Raw genomic sequence first — 21698 nt, 5'->3', positions numbered from 1 at the left:
CCCGAAATGCTATATACGACTCACAGTTTCTGTTTTTTCTTCTTCATAAATCTCCTGCCAGACTGCAGGTCGCTGACAAGTCTGCGTGAATCTTACATCCCAAATTACCGAATCTCCATGTCCGAGGAACAAGCCGATGTGGAAATCCCTCCGTTAAAATCCAACACGATTGTCGGACTGTCCTGCTCCGGGTGAAAGCATCCGTAGCCCCGGATTCTCCTGTGATCATTGGCTGCTGAATTGGTGCTGCATTTTCAGCACCATGATTCCTGGGACAGCTCCCAGACGCCACACGTCACCACCGCACAGTGATGCAAGCAGCCAACTCACACAACTGAGACAAATGCACAGGGAAATGGTTAACAAAGCCAAGACATCCATCATTATAGAAGGAGATAGTTAAAGGTAAGGTTGTTTTTTTTTTGTTAAAAAAAGGTGGTGTTTACTTCCTTTCATCATCAGAGAGCAGAAAAATAAGCTGGACCCAAATTATTCATAAACAATTCAATCAACACATGGCAAACACAAATTATTCATAGCAGCTGCTCGGCTACATGTGTCATTTTGCTCAACACAAATATCAACAAGGTTGAAAATAGGATTAAAATAAAGAGATAATACAATAAAAATAAAACACATATCTAAGGGGGAAACATTTGAAATTGAAGGCTAGGCACGACATTTTCATCAATATAAAAAAGACAATGAAACCAAATCACACGATCAAAGTGAAACACTTAAATTCTTAAAAGTAAAAGTCGATACATATTTCGACTACTTCATATATTGTTTAGTAAAATCTATCATATATAAAATTAGTCAAAATGACTGAGTGGCCATGGAGTAAGCATTTACAAGCAAACCTGATTATTCAAAAGGTAGTAATAGTAATAGTAAAATAGTAATTATTTTTCTTTAGAGCCAGCATATCAAATATACCTCCCCAGGTTACGTACATTTCTTTTCAACACAACAAAATATAATTTCAAGTTATTATTAAATACTTTTATTGTGACAGCTGTGATTTTGCTATCTCTCTACATCACCAAGCAACCGCCATCTCCACGTGTCCGCTTGTTTTTCTACGTCACTTCCTGCGCGGCAGATACTGAACCAGTTTCCAAACGTTCAAGTCATGTTAGCTTAAGTCATGTTTCGCCCTGCTTCGTTCGTTTAATCTTTGCAACGTTTTGCCGTCTTTTGATCCCCCGATTGGCCATCTTCTCGCCCACAAATTAATGCTCACGTATGTTTTAAAACCGCTGTGGATATTATTGATACGTTACTTATGTTGCTAAGTGTTACTGTCAACACCGCCGCCCATGCTAGCAACGTTAGCTTAAACCTTTAGGAGGCTTCCGTACATGTTTGCGAACTTTTAACATTAGCTTCAGCAAAAGTCGATCATCATGTCAAATCAGCTGACTGCAGAGCAGCAACGAAAGATTGAGGAAAACCGGCAAAGGGCTTTAGAGAGAAGAGCTCAAAGACTTGGACACACCATCAGCAGCAGTACAAACACGTCAGTAGGCTTCAGCAGTACTTCGGTGCAGGTACAGCCCTCTAAACAGAGCGGTGCCTCGGATCATGCTACGCTGGCTCATCACAGACACCCAGAAACACTCAGCTCAGCTTCTGCACCAGAACGGTTTGTTCCACCCTTTAAAAAAGACTCGACGAGCTTCAATAACTATAAGCAGAACCAAAAGCATCAGCAGCTATCTAGCACTAGCAACCAGAGTACTGCTTCTAAAAGACAGGTGAGATTTGTGTTGTAGTAATCAATCATGTATTGTTTTGAGGAGGAGGAATAACTTGCAGTAATTCATTGTGCTGTCTTTACTTGTAGATACAAGTCATTGACCCACTTCCTCAGGCAAGAAGTCAACATGTGAGCAGTCCTGTTTTGTCTATCGGAGGAAGCTTTGGTGCGAAGCCAGCTCATCCTAAACCTAACGTCACCTCCAATAGCTCTGGTGGTGCAGTGGGTTCATTCTACAAGCAAACTAGTAAACCTGCCCAAAGTTCTGTGGCACAGCTTCCCTCCAGTTCGTCAACTTTGAATGCCGTACCCGCTAAAAAGCCTGCCATCTCTGTAAGGGGAAAATGTGTACATCACACCGAGGGCCGCTTCAGAGTAGAAGTGAGCTACCACGCAGGGTTGATTGCTGTTTTCAAATCCATCCCCTCTAAGAACTATGGTAAGTATCTGCTAGTGCTGTTTTGCAGACCCACAAATACATTTTGTGCCAGTGGAACACAACAGCATCAATTAACCATTAGCCCTTTCAGTGTCGGTACACTTTTAGAAGTAGTATAGGAATGTACAGATGCTTGGACAAAATCATACAGTCAGAACAATATTCAAGACAGACAGGACAGCAAAAACTGTCAACATTCATTTTCTCAAAGCTGATTGGGTTTCATCACGTATATGCCTCATACCAAAGTACACAAACCTTCAATAGACAATGTAGTTTATGCACCATCATGCGGCAATTAGCTCTGTGTATCAAACCTCCATTGTTTTTTTTAAGCACTGACTTATTGTATTGTGTTCCGTAGCAGCAGGTATGGCAATTTTCAAATAATACCTGTAGTGCCTGATTGCGTCTTTGCCCATAATCAGGACAACCTGCAAAGACTGACTGAACTCACAGCTGTAAATAATAATACAAAGTGCTAACATCTGGCCAAACCTTCAGCGCTCTCCCCTGTAGAAGAAGCCAGAAACACACACCGTTCATCCTAATCAGTATCAATTTAAAGAAAAATAGGAATACAAAATTCCAAACTGTAGTAGTGATTATGTACCATATATCTGGTTATGTATGTTCATCTCAATGTCTGCACTGCTTTTTAGAATAATGACGTTTTCTGTTCTGCCTTAGACCCTGCTACGAAGATGTGGAACTTCAGTCTGGAGGACTATCAACAGCTGAGTATGAACATCGGGGAAATAATATTTTTCGCAGAAGCAGCCTAAATTAAAAGCATGGCAGAGTATTGGTCTTCTTTGGGCTGCGGCAGCATCTCCTCTGTCTTTACCCTGTGTTGCAGTGAAGGAAGCGGCTGCTATGGCCTCCGTGTCTCTGAGGCCTCTGGAGGGAACGGAAGCCGTGGATGTCGCAGAAGCCACCAGCCGAGCTTGCGATGGTGCGGCACTCGGGGCGCTGCTGAAGCTTTGTAACGGCTGGAAGAAAGCTGGAGCCATTCTGCAGGGCCAATGCATCATGGTGTCTCCGACAAAGTTTGAGATTGACATCGGTTACAATGTCGATGTCATCGCGGCATTCAAGCAGATGCCAACAAAGAGCTATGGTAACAGTGAAATGATGCAATCTTTTATCATGTTGTATTTGCATTTTACATCTTCTGATCCAGTACGTTGTGTTGTTTTTATTGTTGTGTGGCAGACATGAAAGCAAGAAAGTGGAGCTTTTCACTGGGGGATTACAAGAGACTTTGTGAGTAACAGTGTTTGCTTTATTTAGCTGCTCTCTCTCTGTGGTTCTGTTTGTGTCCGTTACATTTGCCATCTTGTCTGACCGTGCTGTTTTCCACACCCAGTGGATCTCCTCAGTGGGATAGCAGCAGTGGAGGTGGAGCCTCTGCCCAGGGCAATCGTCCAGGCTTTCTCTGCCAGGTTTGACGGGACTGAAGCCAGGTCTTTAGACGTCCCTGAGGCAGACCTCTCCAGCATCGACCCGTTGCTCACCTGCAGCCTCATGCCGTTCCAGAGGCACGGAGTCAAGTAGGTGTCTTTGGAAAGGCATTAGTGCTCTTTCTGCATGGTGTAGCCAATAACTCAATACCAGGAGACAGCTATTCATCTATAATTTGCTCAGTCTTGTTCAAATGAAGAGAGAGTTTTCATAATAAGCCAATATTTCTGTGCCATTCCTCTGTAACTTCACGTTTGCAGATTTGAAGGGTTGGAACAGTATGACTTCCGCTCTCTGTCCGTCTGTAGCTTTTTATTTATAGCATTTCTGTGTCCCTATAGTTTTGCAGTGTCTAAACAAGGCCGCCTGCTCCTGGCTGATGACATGGGCCTGGGAAAGACTGTGCAGGCCATCTGTATTGCAGCCTACTACAGGAGTGACTGGCCCTTGCTAGTGGTGGCTCCCTCCTCTGTACGATTCACCTGGGCCGAGGTAAACAAAATACCTTGTAAACAAAATACCTTCTGCAGAGTGTGTTCTAAAAGAACAATTGCTCATTAATCAGTAAGTGTTAGAGTTTATCACTTTGTTTCCATTTAATGGTGACAATATGGGCCTGCACAGCGGACAGCCTCTTTAGTATATTATTCTTCTCTGCTTTGACAAAAGCGCAGCCTGATGCATTCTCATCGCTTATGCGCTTGCATCAATGAAATGTTAGCCTCTCTTTGTCCCCACTTTCCCTCTGCAATTTCAGTACTTTCTAATGTAATGTCAGGTGTCTCTTTTTCTGCAGCATCTATTCTCTGCTTAACTCGCAGCAGCATTACCAGGCTGCACTAGCGGCACTATTTCAGAGGAGCTTTACTTGTTCTTCTGTCTATTGACAAGACAAGACAGTCTGCTCTCTAAATAGATATCTTGGATCAAACACAGTCTCCAAATCAAGAGTTGGAATCGCCATGGAGGGTTTAGTCACAGGATGTTGACTTATTAAAGGGCAGTTACTCTATCTGGGTTGGATTGTTCTTCTTGTGCATTTGGCCAAAACTACTGAAAAACATGGGAGCTCTAACTTAGTGAGTTTAAGCCAGGTTGACAGGCGAATGGAGAGCAAGTAAGGGAACTGTCAGAAACATTTGGGCCACAGGGGACATTTTTCTTCACTACATGATTGGCTGTTTCTAAATGGGAACGCTGTTACGGCAGTTAAAATGAATTGTTAGCAATTAGTCACATTCAAACCAGCTGTGAGTAACACAATTCTAATTGAATGTTTCTATAGTGCTCATTACTAATTTCAGAGTCTGACTTATTCCCGGTGGTAGGGAAAAAGTACAGCCTGAAAGCCACCGCTGTTATTCTGAGGACTTTTGCTTCCGTCTGCTTCTCTTACATGAGTAATTATTTTTGCCTGTAGGCCTTCAGACGCTGGCTCCCCTCCCTGAGTCCTGACAGCATCAACGTGGTGGTGAAGGCCAAAGACGATCTGCGGTCTGGTTTGGTCAACATCATCAGCTACGACCTGCTGAGCAGGATGGACAAGCTGCAGCTCGGACATCCCTTCAATGTCCTCATCATGGTTAGCTCTGGGAGTGAACTGTGCAGTAGTTAGAAATGGTTTCCAGTTCAATTATGCTTGTTAGTTATGTGTTTTTATTTTTTATGTTTTCTCCTTAAAAGCAACGTCTGTATGTTGTTAACCAAATATATGATTTTGTCGTTCTGTGCAGGATGAGTGTCACTTTATGAAGAACATTAAGACTGCTCGTTGTAAAGCAGCCTTGCCTTTGCTAAAGGTGCTTATTCTTCTTCTTCTCTCTTTCATTTCATGTTTTTGATTATTTTTTACCAAAGAGGTTATATTTTTTACTTGTTAGTGATGTTTACCATTCATTCAGCTTTGACTATCTCAAATAATCCAAAGCAGCAGATCAAAGAATACCTAACCCAATCTGTTCAAAGAAGGAGATTTACTTTGGTATCGAGCTGTAACTTTGCTGGGTCAAACCTGGAACAGGTTCCTTTACTTTAGACCCCACATAAGATTTGAGGCTCCAGGTTTTGCAAGTTAAACTATCTGGACAATTCACTAAAACTCTTGGAATGAGACCCAGATTTACAAACCTTGGGCCAGTTGAACAATTGATTAGAGTTTCATGGGAAACCAGATCTGGGATTTCTTCCATCAGATGAATATTCTTTTTTAGGCTTATTATACATCTCCTACATGTTCCTAAGGAGAGGTTTTCCCTATGTCACTGTATTAGAGATGAATCACTGTTTTGCATATGTAGTGTATGTGTATATTTACCTGTAACGTAGATCCACAAACCAGCTGAAGCCATAACATTGCAGCATTTGGCTCATTGTTGGGTTTGATTTCTTGCCTTGTCAGCTAGACTCCCTCAGCAGTAATCTGATCAGAGTTGTTTTTCTTTCCTCAGGCAGCAAAGCGAGTGCTCCTTCTGTCTGGGACCCCTGCCATGTCCAGACCCTCTGAGCTCTACACCCAGATTCTGGCTGTCAGACCGACACTCTTCCCTCGCTTCCATGACTTTGGGATGCGCTACTGCGGTGCCACACAGGTACTTTAAGCCTCGTTTGTTCAAGCGTGATGCCTAATACCGTTGAGCTGCAGTTGGCTGTAATTCTTATACACCTCAGAGAACGTAGAAGGCTGCTGGTGTGGGATTAGTGAATATGTATTTATCCGCCTCACTTACTCACTTTATCTGCCTCACATACTTACATCAGGTACATACATGAAATCGCATGTAAGAGCAACTTGGGGTTCATGTCTTGCTTTTTAGGTGCCAGCGGATTCCTCTACTGTGATTTTTTTTTTTTTCTTTGTCTCCACTCTTTCTCCTTTTGTTGCTCCACTCTTGCCACTTAATCTCCTAATTAATTTCAGTGGGTTCAAGTAGGGGAACAGGCTACATGATTTGAAGGCCAATTGCATCCCTAATTTGGTCGTGATGACTCATTTTGAAGATTGTGGAGATTTTTCTCTGCTCTGTAAATTTCAATTTGTTTCCCACCATGGAAGTCACATATCCAGCTCTAGCTAACTGAAGTCTGAGCTTTTCAGTCTTTCAGTTAGTCTCTAGATTGACTTGCATTAAAACTAATCTCTACCTTTGGTCAAAAAGAACCATGACATTGGACACTCTCAGGATCTGATTACCTGCTCTTGAGGTTTTTCTGTCAAATTGACCTCCATATCTTTGTCTCCATTCTTTCTTCCCACCATCCTCTATTCTTTTCTTGATATCCTTCTCTGTCCGCCTCCTCTCTAGACGACTTGGGGGTGGGACTACTCTGGCTCATCTAACCTCGGGGAGTTGAGGCTGTTGCTGGACGAGTGTCTGATGTTGCGCCGCCTCAAGTGCGACGTTCTCTCCCAGCTTCCTGCTAAACAACGCAAGGTTGTCAACGTGACCATAGATGGTGTCAACACCCGCATAAAGGCTGCTCTGTCAGCTGCTGCCAATCAGTTGGCCAGTGGACACCGCAATGTAAGTTACAAATGCGTCCCGCAGTCCCAGGAAAAACTGGAAAAGTCACAGAATTCGTAGTTTTTGAAATAGAAGTATTCACAAACCTAAAGAAATCCGGCTCTGCGGGACTTCACAACCTTCCTGTTTTAGGAATGAATGCAAACGAGTCAATCTTTCCAAAAGTGGTCAAATTGGAAGAAATAATAACTTGGTTTCTGTTGCATAGATAACAGAAAAGGACAATGTTAAAGTTGTTATTCTGACCATTGAATCATTAATTACCCAAAGCTTTTAAATTAAATGTATCCATTAGACAAAATACAACAGTATGTTCTACTTCAAATGGAGTTTCTGTGATTAGAAAGGCATCATTGTTAAAATACCATTTTAAACCCTTGTTTAGCACAATAAAGTTACGTCAGACGAGGGAGTCTTTTCAGGCTAAAAACACACGCAAGTGCTTTTAAGCTGACCTAGAATACTCCAGCAAGTCCTATTTCACACTGTGATGAGAGTGAGTGGCTTAGCGGGATTGTTCATTTTACCACTGCTCCTCTGAGTAATGGCAGTCTTATCAAATCATCAATCAGAATTTCCTGTCTGTTCTTATCTTGTGCTATTCCTTATCTCTTTCTCAGAAAAGGGAAGAGAAGGACGCCCTGCTCGGCTTTTATAACCACACAGCTGAAGCCAAGCTACAAGCCATTATGTAAGTACAAAGACCCTCTAATAGTCGGAGATCAGGAAGTCAAATCAGCTTAGATGTGATGAGCACCGAGATTAAAATGTGAAATGAATCCAAACCTTTTGTCAGGCCATTGTGATGGCACTGGATTTGAGATAACTTGAAGAGTTTTAATAAATACACATGAGAAGTGAATATTTCCCTGCTTTCTTTGAGAGCTATGTTGTTTCTGCCTCTGCCAGGGAGTACATCACAGACATGGTGGAGTGTGGGAGGGAGAAGTTTCTAGTGTTCGCCCATCATAAGTTGGTCCTGGACCACATCACCACAGAACTGTTAAAAAAGGTGAGTAGACTGCACAAAAGAGTGCATCTTCACTTTTCAACCAGGCTGCAGGGAACAAGTGTGGGCAGCACATATGAGCTTACTACAACTACTACTACTATGACTACTACTACTACTACGACTACTACTACTACTACGACTACTACTACTACTACTACTACTACGACTACTACTACGACGACTACGACTACTACTACGACTACTACTACGACTACTACGACTACGACGACTACGACTACTACGACTACTACTACTACGACTACTACTACTACTACTACTACTACTACGACTACTACTACGACTACTACGACTACGACTACTACTACTACGACTACTACTACTACAACTACGACTACGACGACTACTACTACTACTACGACGACTACGACTACGACTACTACGACTACGACTACTACTACTACGACTACTACGACTACGACTACTACTACTACGACTACTACTACTACTACGACTACTACTACTACGACTACTACTACTACTACTACGACGACTACGACTACGACTACTACGACTACGACTACTACTACTACTACGACTACTACTACTACGACTACGACTACTACTACTACGACTACTACTACTACTACGACTACTACTACTACGACTACGACTACTACTACTACGACTACTACGACTACGACTACTACTACTACGACTACTACTACTACTACGACTACTACTACTACGACTACTACTACGACTACTACGACTACTACTACTATGACTATCAAGGAAAGGTTGTTAAACTTGGTTTGTTGATTTGCATTGGTCAGCTACCTAAACCCATTCTGACCTTTTTTAATTTCTCCTCCAGAACGTCCCTTTCATCCGTATTGACGGGTCCACTGCTTCAGCTGAACGACAGCAGCTGTGTGAGAAGTTCCAGTTCTCGACCAATACCTGTGTGGCTGTGCTGTCCATCACCGCAGCTAACATGGGTCTCACCCTGCACGCTGCTGACCTGGTGATCTTCGCTGAGCTTTTCTGGAACCCCGGAGTAAGAAAGGGAAAGTTATTACTACAGAATACTGTGTACTTATTGGGACTGGAGTGTTTTCCTTTTGGACTCTCCATTTTGTCTCCAGCCCAACCCATATTTTAGCTTCTTTTAGCTCACCTTTGGTTTTAGACCCATATATTTACTGTGTGCCAACGTATCTGCCAACACCAAATGCTAGACGGAGAAGATTACTGAGTGGCTGGTGAAGAAAGTAAAGCATGTAGCAGCTAAAGAGACAGATATTTTTCTCAGCGGTTGGGAGAGACCTAAAGATGAACCTGATGTCCGTGTCCATATCATGAATGTCTAAAGAGAACTAGATACAAAAAAAAAAGTAAAAAAGTTTGACTTTCTTCGTATAAAATTACCAGGATCTTCCGCAGTCATGGGCCCATTGAGCAAGCACAGTAGTGTTTACGTTAACCCCACAGTAACAAAGATCATATTACATTTTTCCTCAAAACAGAGCACGCAGGAAACATTTGGTGATACTAAGAAAACTCAAATGCTCTTTTTGGCGATGCTTTTTTCCCTGCAGGTTCTGGTTCAGGCGGAGGACAGGGTGCACCGTATTGGACAAACCAGCAATGTGAACATTCACTACCTGGTTGCAAAGGGAACCGCTGATGATCACCTGTGGTATGTGTCAATCAGTGGGCAGTATGACCCAAAAACAACGACAATCAAACTGCAGTCACTTTTCCTCCCGAATTCATCAGTCTTCCACTACTGAAACAGTAGAGGGTAAAGTTAATGTGGGTTCTCTGATAATGTGACAAGCAGTGAGTTGAAATGTATCTGCTCTGTTATTATAATGTATCTCTTTTATTGATCCAGGCCAATGATCCAGGAAAAAATGAATATCTTGGAGCAAGTGGGCCTGTCTGAGTCAAACCTCTCCGACAAAGCTGTGAACGCCAGCTTCCACTGTAAGGTAAGCTTCTGCATCTGTATACAAACACATTTATTAGCCTGTTCAGTTTTTAAGTAGCATTCACACAGAGCTGACCTAGCGAGCTCGATCAAAAATGGTGTCTGTGGATTCAGTGGTGAACCTAATGAATTGGATCTGCTCAGGACCCTAAGCAGAGGAGCATCATGGAGATGTTCCAGAGCTCTTTCACTGCGGACGACGACATGGACGAAGCCACCTTACTGGAGGCTGTAAACGACTGGGAGGACACGCCGCCTGAAAACAGTTCTGCTCAACAACACGGCATGGTCGGACAAAGCCCCGGCAGAAAGAGCACCAGAGAGCATTTCAGCAGATGACTCTGAGACTGTTCGTGTTGAAGAATGACGTTAACGTGACTCTGTTTTGCTTATTGGAACAAATCCTGGGTTTCAGCTCATCATGACTGATGTGAACTTATTGTGTTTTGTGAAAGTTAACAAATGCATCAGTGAATTTAAATAGATGTAAAATAATAATCCAACAAACATATATATATATTATATGCTAAGAGAAAATCAATAAATGTCTGACTGAAGGTTGTTTTAGAATCCCTCTGAAGTTGTTTTTGTTTCCTAAAACTGCAGGTTTTACCATGAGTTTAATTCATAAACTCCAGTCCCAGTTATCTGCCAGCAAGCTGTTAATAATGCCAAGAACTTGTTGGTATAACTTGATATGCTCGACATTCACACAGTTAATTATCCAGAGTAAGTTATCCTCTATTGTTAAGCAATGCTGTCATTAAGCTAACAGAAAAAACACTAATCACAGCATGTACTAGTTCAAATATCAGATATCAGTTTATTGTAGGCAATCCAAGATAGACTGATTGAACAGTTCGGATTCAGCTAAAGGCTTTTCTGAAATGATCAGTTGCTCTGTGGCGACTGTGTGAAACCGTGTCTCAGTCGTGAAGCTTACAGCTGCTGTTGCGAGCCAAGAATGTCTATAAACTACCAGTGACCGTCAGCAGTATTTAAAAAAGTCAAGTCTACAAGTACTCCCTTTAACTGGCTATCGATCCACCACCTAAATGTCAGATATGCGTCTTCTTGTTTATTTCATGATTCATGGAGTGGTAGACATTGTCCCCATAATTTACAGAATAAGCCCACAATACAAAAGAAACTACTAAGTGTGCCGATTCAGTTTGAGTGCTCTGGGTTGTCCCTTCCTTCTGTCTGTGGGCTGCAAGGGTTTATATTAGGTGGGTCACCTGTAAAGTAAAGAAGGGAATTAGCTCAAATCTTCTGAATGACACCCACATATTAATACAACAACTATATAAGGAAAGATCCTGCAACCAATAAAACAGTATTCGACAGTAATACATTGTTTTGTTGTTCATCAGCCACAGCACTCATGGAAACATTTTGTCACCTAAACCTATTAATACTTCAACTATCATGAGAATATATTGTAAATTTGAATTTAAATGATCCTCAATGCTGCTGGTCAGGATTTACTTCACTCTCGAGACAAAGAGACTATAAAAGCAGTTTCATCTCCATTCCAGCTGATGCTAAGTGACATTATGAAGATCAATGGCCTCATTTCTCTCTGAATCAGATGAGATGCCTCTCCTTGCTAATGGAAGCTATCTGAATTGTCAGACAAGATAAGTATCTACTTGCTAGTTACTCGCACTTCCCGGGATGTAATGCAGTCAGTAATTGCTGTGTCTTAATTCAAGAGATTGGTCGTTTGAAATATGCAGCCCTCACAAAGAAGGACCCAAATACAATTTAACATCAACAAGATGAAATGTAGTTTTGTTTTAGGGCAGTCCCCATCAAAAGTGTAACATTTTAAAGGTTGGCAGAGCTGGCGGTAACCTGGGACATGTTGCCAAACAGAAGGATGAAAATGTTGGACCAGGTAAACTATAAATATAAATATAGTAAACATCTATTATTCTGTAATGTCCTGTGATTAACAACATATCCCACAGGGGAGTTTATGATTGGTAAACCATTATTTGCAGCTTCCAGAGGCATTTTTCATTGGTCTTATAAATGTCATATATTTACTAAGGAGGGATGACCAATACCTCACAAAACTGATGAGGAATGCCTGTGCTCAAACTGACTGGTGCGCAATGGATTGTGGGATACTAAGGGCTGCAAAGGCGTATAAACCGGTCGTGTGTTGTCTGTGAGCCTTTGGGCAGGAACATGACTTTGTTAGTCTCTGACATATCTGATCTAAAGATGCAAACGTTTAAGTTTTAACCCTTGAATTGGGATAGCTAACATGTCGGGGGAAATACTTCTCACTCATTACCAACCTTTGCGATGGTTATCAGACATTTCTTCAGTTGAAGATTTTGACATTCTTGTGTTTTCATCTGCAGAATTGTCTTGATCTTTTTCTGCAAGAAATGGATCTTTATTTCAAGTCTCAAGTTTGCAGTATTTTTTGTTTCAACCATAAGAAAATTAGCTGGATGAAATATCGTTTCTAGCAGGAATAAACATCAGAACAAAATTGTTATGTATTTGGAACCAGGTGGTGCGCCAGATGGAAATGACTGTCACACACATCATATGATTACCTAAACTGGTTGTGTCAGTCTCTCCATCACCGGTGAGCTCTGCACAGATGTCACCGAAGATAAAACGGATCTTTTCCTCTGCCTGCTGCTCATTGGAGGAGCCGTGCACTGAGTTATGGAGGATGTCGGAGGCAAAGCGCGCTCTCAGGGAGTTTGGGGATATCGTCTTAGCTTGATCGGGGTCTGAAGGGCCCATAACGGCCCTCCACTCCTCCACTGCATTTTCCTTGGTCAGTACGAGCATCATACAGGGTCCCCTGAAACAAACAATGACAGGATGTTCATGACTGTGCATTCAGACGATGAGGCTCAAGTTTCATGCTTGGCTAGTATGACCAGTGACTGCTGACGCGTAGGTCTGGTAAAAAGATGTTTTGTTGTTTGAGATGTATGGTTAAATGTAGCAGCTGTTCAATCACTGTATTTTAACATGTAGCAAGGACCTGCTTTACACTGAAATGTAGTTGTTAGACATCTAAAATAAAAGCACTTTTCAACTTAAAATAGCTCAATTTGAACCTAAACACTTCCTGATAATGAACAAATCAATGCTATATAAGAATAACTATAACTATAAAGAATAACTTAGCATTCACAATGCATTTTCCAGCTGATCAAAGAGGTTTTTTAAAGGAAAAAAACACAAGGAACATTTCATCCTTCAGTTTATCACAAACATTCAAAATCAACACATCTGGAGAAAAGTGGTTTTCACTGGACAGCAAGGGAATGAAAAACTGTTATCTGAACAGTAACTAAAGCTGTCAGACAAATGTAGTGCTGATAAAGTGCAATATTCACCTCTGAGATGTAGTGGAATAGAAGTATAAAGAGTATCATAAAATGGAAATACTGGCGTTAAGTACAAGTACCTGGCTGTGGTTACATGTGCAGAAGAGCAGACTTCCGACCACACCCAACAGGTGAAACAGGCTTGAAATGTCCAGCCAGAGCGGTTGCTTTAACACTGCCTGGTGTTAAGTTACTCCTTAAATACATTGTAGGATATAAAGTGGTACCTTAGCTAAAAAATAAATACAAAACATTCCACAATGGTAAGAATATAAAACTTAAATTAGGGGGAAAAGCGAGCTGATCTCGAGGGATAGTGACAGTAAAGGTAGTTTCTCAGGCTGAAGGGCCCAGCTGCAACCATCTCTCTGCTCTTTGTGTCCGGGCAGTTGTGTAACAACCAAGTGAAGGGACTAATCGGAGCGGAAGATCACTCTAAAATCTAGATGTGCGGTGGAACAAAGGATGAAATTGAGATGGACTTCCTAGCCACTTGCCTGGGGCTGCCTTGATTTTAAGCAGCTAAGATTACTGTTAAAAGGGCCGGTGAAACTTCAAGCGGCAACAGGATTAAGGCCAGGTCTGCTGTGCTCACTTTGGCTTTATCCTTTGGCTGTGGTCAAAGGTAAAGACTTACCGACACATGAATTCCACCAGTTGGCTGAAGAAAGGCTTCTCTCTGTGCTCTTTGTAAAACTCCTCAGCCATCTCCCTCGACAGCACCATCTCCTTCAGCTGCGTTACAGAGAAACCGCTGCCTCTGATCTCCTCCAAAATCTCCTCTGTCAGAGTGAATAGAAAATACATTGTGAAGATGATGTGACTATTTGTGCACATCTATACAAACACCAGTACATTTTTATATTGCTTTAAATGACCAGAAAGGACCTCCATGCTGATTCATGGCATCCGGTTTGATCACTGCCAGTGTGTGCTGTTTAGGGAAGAAGAAGTTGATCTCTCGTTCCGCCTCTTCGTGACTTTCACTGCCATGCAGCTGGTTGATAGGCTCGTTCTCCACCGCAAACTGGGCCCTTAGACTGAGTGATGAGGGATACAGAAGTCAGTCTTACAGGTGTGACTATACTGGTAGTTACCGTCTATATCTAATAGCTAATATTTGATGGTTTCCAGGAAGTACTTTTGGATGAAGTGGTTCAATCTACTTGCCCTATACAAACCGTTTAATGTATTTGGAGTTATCAAGTAAGAACAAATACCAATGTTAACTGTTTAATCTTTATTTAAATAAAACTGGAGTTTCAACCACATCAACTAAACTCCTGTTTCCAGCATAACTGCTCGCTTGGGCTTCATCTCATAAACTCAGTTTATAAACACTTGCCTTTTCTCGCAAGTGCTCGATCAATATGTGCAACTCTCAACAGAGATGAGAAGGAAGCGGGATAGCTCAGTCCTTAGCTACTTCAATCATCAGCTCCAGATAAAACCATGTATTTAAGTACTTTTTTGCTAGATTTACTCGCTTCAAGGGGAATTGCCCGGGGCAAGCGGGCAATCCTTATTGTTGAGCCCTAGGTGTAATGTGTTTTATTTTCTTCATCCTGCCTTGTCTGCTTCTAGTTCAACTAGTGATTTTCCAAACTTTTAAGATTGCCTTTCAAGTAACACAAGGCATTACAGGCGGAGACTACACTAGAACTTTGTGTCTAAAATGTATCTTGTGACAGCACTATTGTCGGAAAAGAAACTGTTGAATGATAAGCCTTCCCTTGCTTTAATAACACATTTGTATTTAATGACCTGCAAAACCTGACAAGGTTAAAAAGAAAGGCCTACAGAGAAATATTGAGTTCTTTCTAACAAACTGTCAGTAGGATTAACAGTGAAAACTCAATTGTAAATGATTAAACAGTGACTTCTCTGGACTTATTTAATTGTGTAAAGAAATGGAGCCACATGTCCCTCACCATTCAGGACTCTCCTCTCTGGCTTTATGAACATCAGAAGGACCAAGGTTGTTCTTCCAGTGATGGACAGCCCCCGTTCTGGCCAGAGCCAAAGCTAACACTGGCCCACTGTAAATACACACATGTTAAATGCCCATCTGCAGTAACACTCTACTCTGTCGATTTTATTTGTGCATGTGTCAGTTACCTGGTCATGCTTCGGAGCAATGCAGGGAAGTAGTCCTGCTCAACATGTTGGAAGTAAAACTGTCTGACCTGCTCCTCTGTCAACGTTAGCTCCCTTTGGAGAGCCACGGTGAAGCCTGACTTATGGATTTGAGCCAAGATCTCCTCTGCAGAACAATATATAAATATAACATATACATTAATTAGCCAGTTTATTAGGTACAGCTAGCTAATGCAGTCGAACACAACAGTCCTGCAATAAATCCCACCTACATGAAGGTTAAACTGTTTTAGCAGTTTTGGTTTCAGCGGTGTTAATTCATTTCAATAAAATATATAGCATTAGTTTTAACTAGGTGTACCTATTAAACTTGATTGTTATATAATATAGATAGGCATGTTCTAGTTTAAAAGGTTGATACATTTTTCCGCATTGATCAATTACATAAAAAATCTGCAACTGCACCTTTGTCATGCAACACCTTTGCTGTGGGAATCAAAAAGCAGTCCCACTATGTCACTATGAACCACCTGTGTGTGTGTGTGTGTGTGTACTTGTGCTTGTGCTTGTATATTTGGCACGGGCCCCACCTCTGTTATCTCTGGCAACGTCAGGCCGGATAAGAGCCAGTGTCCTCTCCACATGCTCTTCCTCCCCATCCTGCTCCGTCACTGAGGCCGTCCTAAAGTTTGGGAAGAAGAAGGCGAGCTCCCTGCTGGCCTGGTCCATGTCCTCGCTACCGTGCACTGCGTTGAACAGTGTCTGTGTGCCGTATTGTGCCCGCAAGCTGCAGGAAGCCAGGGGGGGGAGACAGGAGAGGAGAGCAGATGGTTGCTTGGCTGGTGCTCAACCAGAGAGAAGCATAATGTTTGGGTGTGTCTGACGGAGCAGGCGTGAATGTGCTGTTCATTTGCTTTCCCAGACTTAAGCCTGAGATTGTTTCACACTGTCGCAATCAACAGCGCATGAATACATGTCTATGCTATAAAGAAATGTCGTTCTTTACAAAGACATAGGAATGATCTCTTCATCATATCGTATCTTACGGTTTTAATGCCTTTGTTGATGTTTTCTCAACTTTCTTTCGGTGAATGTAGCATTTGTAACTACTACTACTAACCTTTCTGGTTTATCTCTCCTAGCTTCCTCTATGTCCGTTGGGCCAATGAACTCTCGCCATGCTGGCACAACATAAGCTGAGCCCTCAACCTGGGAGAGTACCAGAATATGGGACGGACCACTGGCCATAAACTGCACCAAGTCTTCGAAGCCAGCCTGAAACCACCATCACATACACAGACAAACGCATACACATGTTAATGAACACAGCAAAAAGTCTTGAATCAGGTCTTACATTTACAAGGTGAGAAAGACAGAAGAAAATGTGTATGAATATATTTTTGAAAGGCAGATACAATACTGTATATATATATATATATATATATATTATTATTTCATGAACATTATTGCTTTACCTATCCAACTTTCCTCAAATGTTTTGTATTTCTGAATCTCTAATCATTTAGTCTCAAACAAACAGCGCCATAAGCAAAAATAAAAGCTGCTTACACGGCAGATCTATTTTGAGCCCTGTGCAGAAATGCAGATGGAAGTGTGATGTATTGCAAACTAATTGAAAAGATGTTTTCACTGGTTGTGACTGCTCTCCCATTAGGATGTTGACTGACTATAAAATGGCTAGACTAACCACACAAACAATGAACCAATTAGCAGTTTGACGAGTACGACAACATCTGCAGTGAGATACAAGTATCTGTCAAATTGTCTTATGTCCGTGTGAGATGTGCCTTGTTGTTACTATTCTATTCTACTCTCACAGTACCTCTTCTGCTTTGTGCCGGTAGAAATCTTGAGCCTCCACCTCAGTCAGCGTGCGTTCCTCGTGGGCCAGGATCTCAAACCCAGCATCTTGAATCTAGCCAGGGGAGTAATGTCAGGATAATGAACAAATGTCAGCAGGAAGGCTTGAGACAATCTTGTCTTCTCAGATTGTGAGCAGTGTTAGTCTCTGTGTACCTTCATAATGATTTCATTTGCTTTGCCGTGAGCAACAGCATCTGGTTTGATGATGGCAACTGTGTAGGATTTACTGGCAGGAACTACAGGAGAAAAGAACAGCTTGAGTCAAGATCAGCAATGCAGATAAAATGCTGAACACAATCATGGTGATGCTGGTAAACAACATTGATAATCACATTAACAACATTACCAGCAATAAAGCGACCACTAATATGATTAGATAGTTTCGACAGTACCAATTATGCTTTCTTCATTTTCTGACTGCTGTAGTGTCTCCTCCTCATCCTTCTTCTCATCATCCACCAGACCGTCATCTTGAACCTGATGGACACAACAAAACCTTTCTTTGTCCAATCAACAGAAGTCGTAAATGCTCACATTTGTGAACCAGATGCAGAGAATGTATAGAACTGATTGTCTAAATAGTTGCTGATTAATTTCTGTCTAATGACTAATTGACTAATAGGCTTTTTCTCACAGAACCTTTTTTAACATGTCGGAGTAGGAAAAGCACACGTGATGTTGTTATTGGTAACACCAGCGGTTTTCCTGCTATCACAAGTCAAAATGTTTCAGCTCTAGAAACTGAATGTATCTTCCTGCTCACCGCTTTGCGTTCACCACCTTCCTCCAGGACCAACTTCTCCTTGGTCAGTTCCTCCACAGTCATCCTCTGAAGGAGAGGAGCGTTGGCCCCTCGCAGCACAGCCACCAGTTCCCCACCCTGTTCATTCAACACAAAGACATCGACAAAGTCTTTAATTAGATTTAATTTAACACGCTGTGACATACAGAGGTGCTTTGATAACAGCAGGCCCATGAAAGCAAGATGCAAAAAAAGGTATTAATAATGAATAATACAAATGAAATAATGGGCAGCATATTGCATCACCACCAGAGGGATCAGCACTCTATTCACAGCCCTGTTTCCTGCCCTACATTATTACACCTGTGAGCATAATAGAGTCAGGATGAAAGGGCGAAAAAAAACAATTTACACAGAAAACATATAAAATAACTACAGATTGAAAATATAAATATAAGACAGAAATAGTATACATTGTATACAAAGGACAGAAAAGCAAAACACACAGATCTGGTGACTCATATATGTTGAAGCATGAACACACACATCTACTGTACAAGCATGCAAACACACATAGTATTTAAACAAACACACTCACCCCATATAAGAGGAAGGTGGGCTCACATTTCCCTCGATACCTCTCCAAAGCATCAATGCTGTCTGCCTCGGCCTACACCAGCACCACGCACACACACACACACACAAGTTAAGTGCTGCTCCTCCACACATTTTGGTTTGAAATGAAATTGTTCACGTTTTAAATTCACTTGTGGCTTACTGTGGCAAAATGTAACAGGTCATCACCCAGTTCGTTCTTTATTTTGCGTAAGAGGCTAACCACAGCTCGACAGGGACCACACCACTGTTGGTACACATCTACAACTAGAATAGAGACCGTGGGAGGACTGGTGCAAGCATTCAATCTGCAGTTATCCAAATGAACACAGTGGGGCAGCAACATACAATAAATTACACTCACAATGACTAGAGTTCATTTTACACAACATTATGGAACAGATGATTGGTGTTATGATGGTTAGTATTCACTTTTAACGGGACATAACGCTAATTAGATAGATAGATAGATAGATAGATAGATAGATAGATAGATAGATAGATAGATAGATAGATAGATAGATAGATAGATATGGATGGATGGATGGATAGATAGATAGATAGATAGATAGATAGATAGATAGATAGATAGATAGATAGATAGATAGATAGATAGATACTTTATTAATACCGCAAGGGGATATTTGTTCGCTGCAGCAGCATTAAGATACAGGTAAGCAATCAAAGTAACATAGTAAAAATACAAAATATTGAGTATAAAAATACACAATACAATAAAAATAACAGACTAAAAATATTAAATGTAAAAAATGCACAATATATACAATGAAATATAATAAATTAACTAACTAAACAGTGGTGCAATTTATTTTACTTTTAAAGTTCTTACCCGTCAAACCTTTGGTTGCAAGCATCTCCTCCCACTGCTCCTGGTTTGTGACAGAGGCCTGCACAAAACAAAAGCTGAATTAATATCAGAGCTTCATGAAATGAGCTTAAAACACAGAGGACTCTCGTCAACATTACAGACGACATGTTGTGTGAGTCCGACCTGCAGACTCGCCTCTTTCTTCTTGCCTGCCATTTGATTACTTAAATGGAAATATTTAAATGTGCCGAGTGGTCTGCTCGCGCTTGTTTGGCAATTTGGTTGCTAAGAAGCGGTGCCTTCCGCCTTCCGGAGCCAATCCCCGGCATGTGTCGTCAGATTAAAGTGCGCTACGATCACCGTGTTGTTAAATTCGTTGGCTCAGGTCTTTATTCTTGCATTTATGGGTTCGTTCTAATGGGGCTTCAATGCTGTTTGTTAGCCAAAGATATGCTATCAAGGCTGTGCGGTGTTATTGTTTCAATGGACTCAGTCTGATATCAGTAGTAATCTAAAGTAGGCAACATAACGTTAGATGTATTGGTCACAGAGCAGCAGGAGTGGAAAGTACATTACTGAGTATATTTACTCAAGCGCTGTGTTTAAGTAGCCTACAGTTTTGAAGAAGGTATTAGGATACTTACTCTGATCTACTACAGAGGGATGTAGTTCTTTTAACGCCACTACATTTATTTAACAGCTGTAGTTAGTTACTTTTCAAAGCATATGATCACTTCAGAAAAGAACATGCATTGTTGTATATTAAATATCCAACATTATAACATGCAACGTTTATCTACTTACATGTTGATGAATCAAGTATAATGATCTAATTATAGGACTGTCAGGAGCCATTCTGCATAATGAATACTTCATAGTACAATGGGTAGCGATGTAGAGTATAGAGTCACATAATTAGAGTTTTCACACAATGCAAGTGAAATAAATGTTTTGAAATGAGCGTTTGAAACAGTCCCCCACAGAAAGAGCCTTACCTTCTTCCTTTTTCTGACATTTCTTCTAGTTGTACGTGCTAGTGTTTTATTCTTACTCCTTATAGTTTGTGTTGCTACAAAGAGCTGTAGTGAATAGAATCAGGTGTTTACAGCAAGTTTTTAGATAATATCCCCTTAAAACACACTATAAGAGTACCCTACGTCTTCCCTCACTCACAGCTATACTGACACCTCAAGGAGGTTTCCTTCAAACTGTAACATTTTATTTAACAGTGAAATAGGTACTCTAAAGAGATCAGACCACTTCTGCATGCGCTTCCCGCATGAATTTCAATGAACTGCTTGCACTTAAACGGTTCGGCTCCACTGCCTCCTCCCGTGCAAAGTGCCGAGAAAAACAAGTCGAACAATTAGAGTAATTTTGCAAAAGGACAAATCACAGTGCATTGCGACAGTGAGCGAGAAAGAGCCTCATAAAATGAGACACTCAAAAATAAATTGCAGGGTCCTTTATGCTATTGTCAACAGCCCCGCAGTTTGTTTTGCTCCCACTGTGCTGCATTGTATGTTTCTATTAGTAAGCCTGTGTCTCGCTCTGAGCTCATTATGCAGCCAGATGGGAACTAGAATCACCTCCCCTCCATCACGGCAGCTGTGACAAGGTCCTTGCCCTCAGAAATAAGATTCATAAAGTGCGTGATATACAGGACTGTGTTTTTGTTCCACTTTTCATCAGAGAGACGCAAGGAAGCGATTGCTTTTGTTCTATCAAGCCAATGAAAAACATTGATTTGATGCCTTTGTCCCCAGGCGCCCAATTCAAATATTGGCCTTTGTGTCGTCGAATGTCACCAGTAATGACTGCTTCTGCGTGTTTGCGGTTGACTGTACGCTGAACAGATATGCTCCCTCAAACTGAAAGGGGGATTGCTCTGTCTCAGGGGAATGCACTGGGAGAAGATTGTTGGAGGGTATTTAGATGAGATGTCACAAACTCATTCAAAGGGGTGAAGCTGAGTTAATCACTACTGTAAGTCAGAGTGGCACATGTTCAG

The 21698-nt window shown here is 41.5% G+C and overlaps 2 protein-coding genes across 2 annotated transcripts; one reads left to right on the top strand and one right to left on the bottom strand.

The window, feature by feature from the left end:
- Positions 1-1116: 1116 nt before the first annotated feature.
- Positions 1117-11429, top strand: smarcal1 (SWI/SNF related, matrix associated, actin dependent regulator of chromatin, subfamily a-like 1). The gene is made up of 17 exons (XM_079169609.1): positions 1117-1760; positions 1850-2201; positions 2892-2942; positions 3061-3321; positions 3417-3467; positions 3571-3754; positions 4007-4157; positions 5086-5247; positions 5399-5464; positions 6113-6253; positions 6968-7186; positions 7807-7877; positions 8096-8198; positions 9034-9216; positions 9758-9858; positions 10057-10153; positions 10297-11429. The coding sequence occupies exons 1-17, from the start codon at positions 1410-1412 to the stop codon at positions 10489-10491; spliced, it is 2739 nt and encodes a 912-aa protein (XP_079025735.1). The 5' UTR covers positions 1117-1409; the 3' UTR covers positions 10492-11429.
- LOC306704055 (thioredoxin domain-containing protein 6-like) lies at positions 11320-19903 on the bottom strand (the record flags this gene model as incomplete). The annotated part of the gene is made up of 16 exons (XM_079170266.1): positions 11320-11390; positions 12729-12985; positions 14158-14302; positions 14409-14560; positions 15452-15559; positions 15639-15783; positions 16208-16404; positions 16738-16892; positions 17461-17553; positions 17655-17737; positions 17894-17978; positions 18265-18381; positions 18842-18913; positions 19022-19125; positions 19709-19766; positions 19871-19903. The coding sequence occupies 16 exons, from the start codon at positions 19901-19903 to the stop codon at positions 11320-11322; spliced, it is 1875 nt and encodes a 624-aa protein (XP_079026392.1).
- Positions 19904-21698: the final 1795 nt, after the last annotated feature.

This window comes from Pholis gunnellus (genome assembly GCF_910591455.1).
Source record: "Pholis gunnellus genome assembly, chromosome: 12".
NCBI classification, from domain to species: Eukaryota; Metazoa; Chordata; class Actinopteri; order Perciformes; family Pholidae; genus Pholis; species Pholis gunnellus.
This window is presented reverse-complemented; position numbering and strand designations above follow the sequence as displayed.

Coding starts and splice junctions, on each gene's coding strand:
- smarcal1 (XM_079169609.1), top strand. CDS start 1,410: ATGTCAAATCAGCTGACTGCAGAGCAGCAACGAAAGATTGAGGAAAAC. Junction 3,322..3,416: donor GATGCCAACAAAGAGCTATG/GTAACAGTGAAA, acceptor GTTGTGTGGCAG/ACATGAAAGCAAGAAAGTGG. Junction 6,254..6,967: donor GCTACTGCGGTGCCACACAG/GTACTTTAAGCC, acceptor CCTCCTCTCTAG/ACGACTTGGGGGTGGGACTA.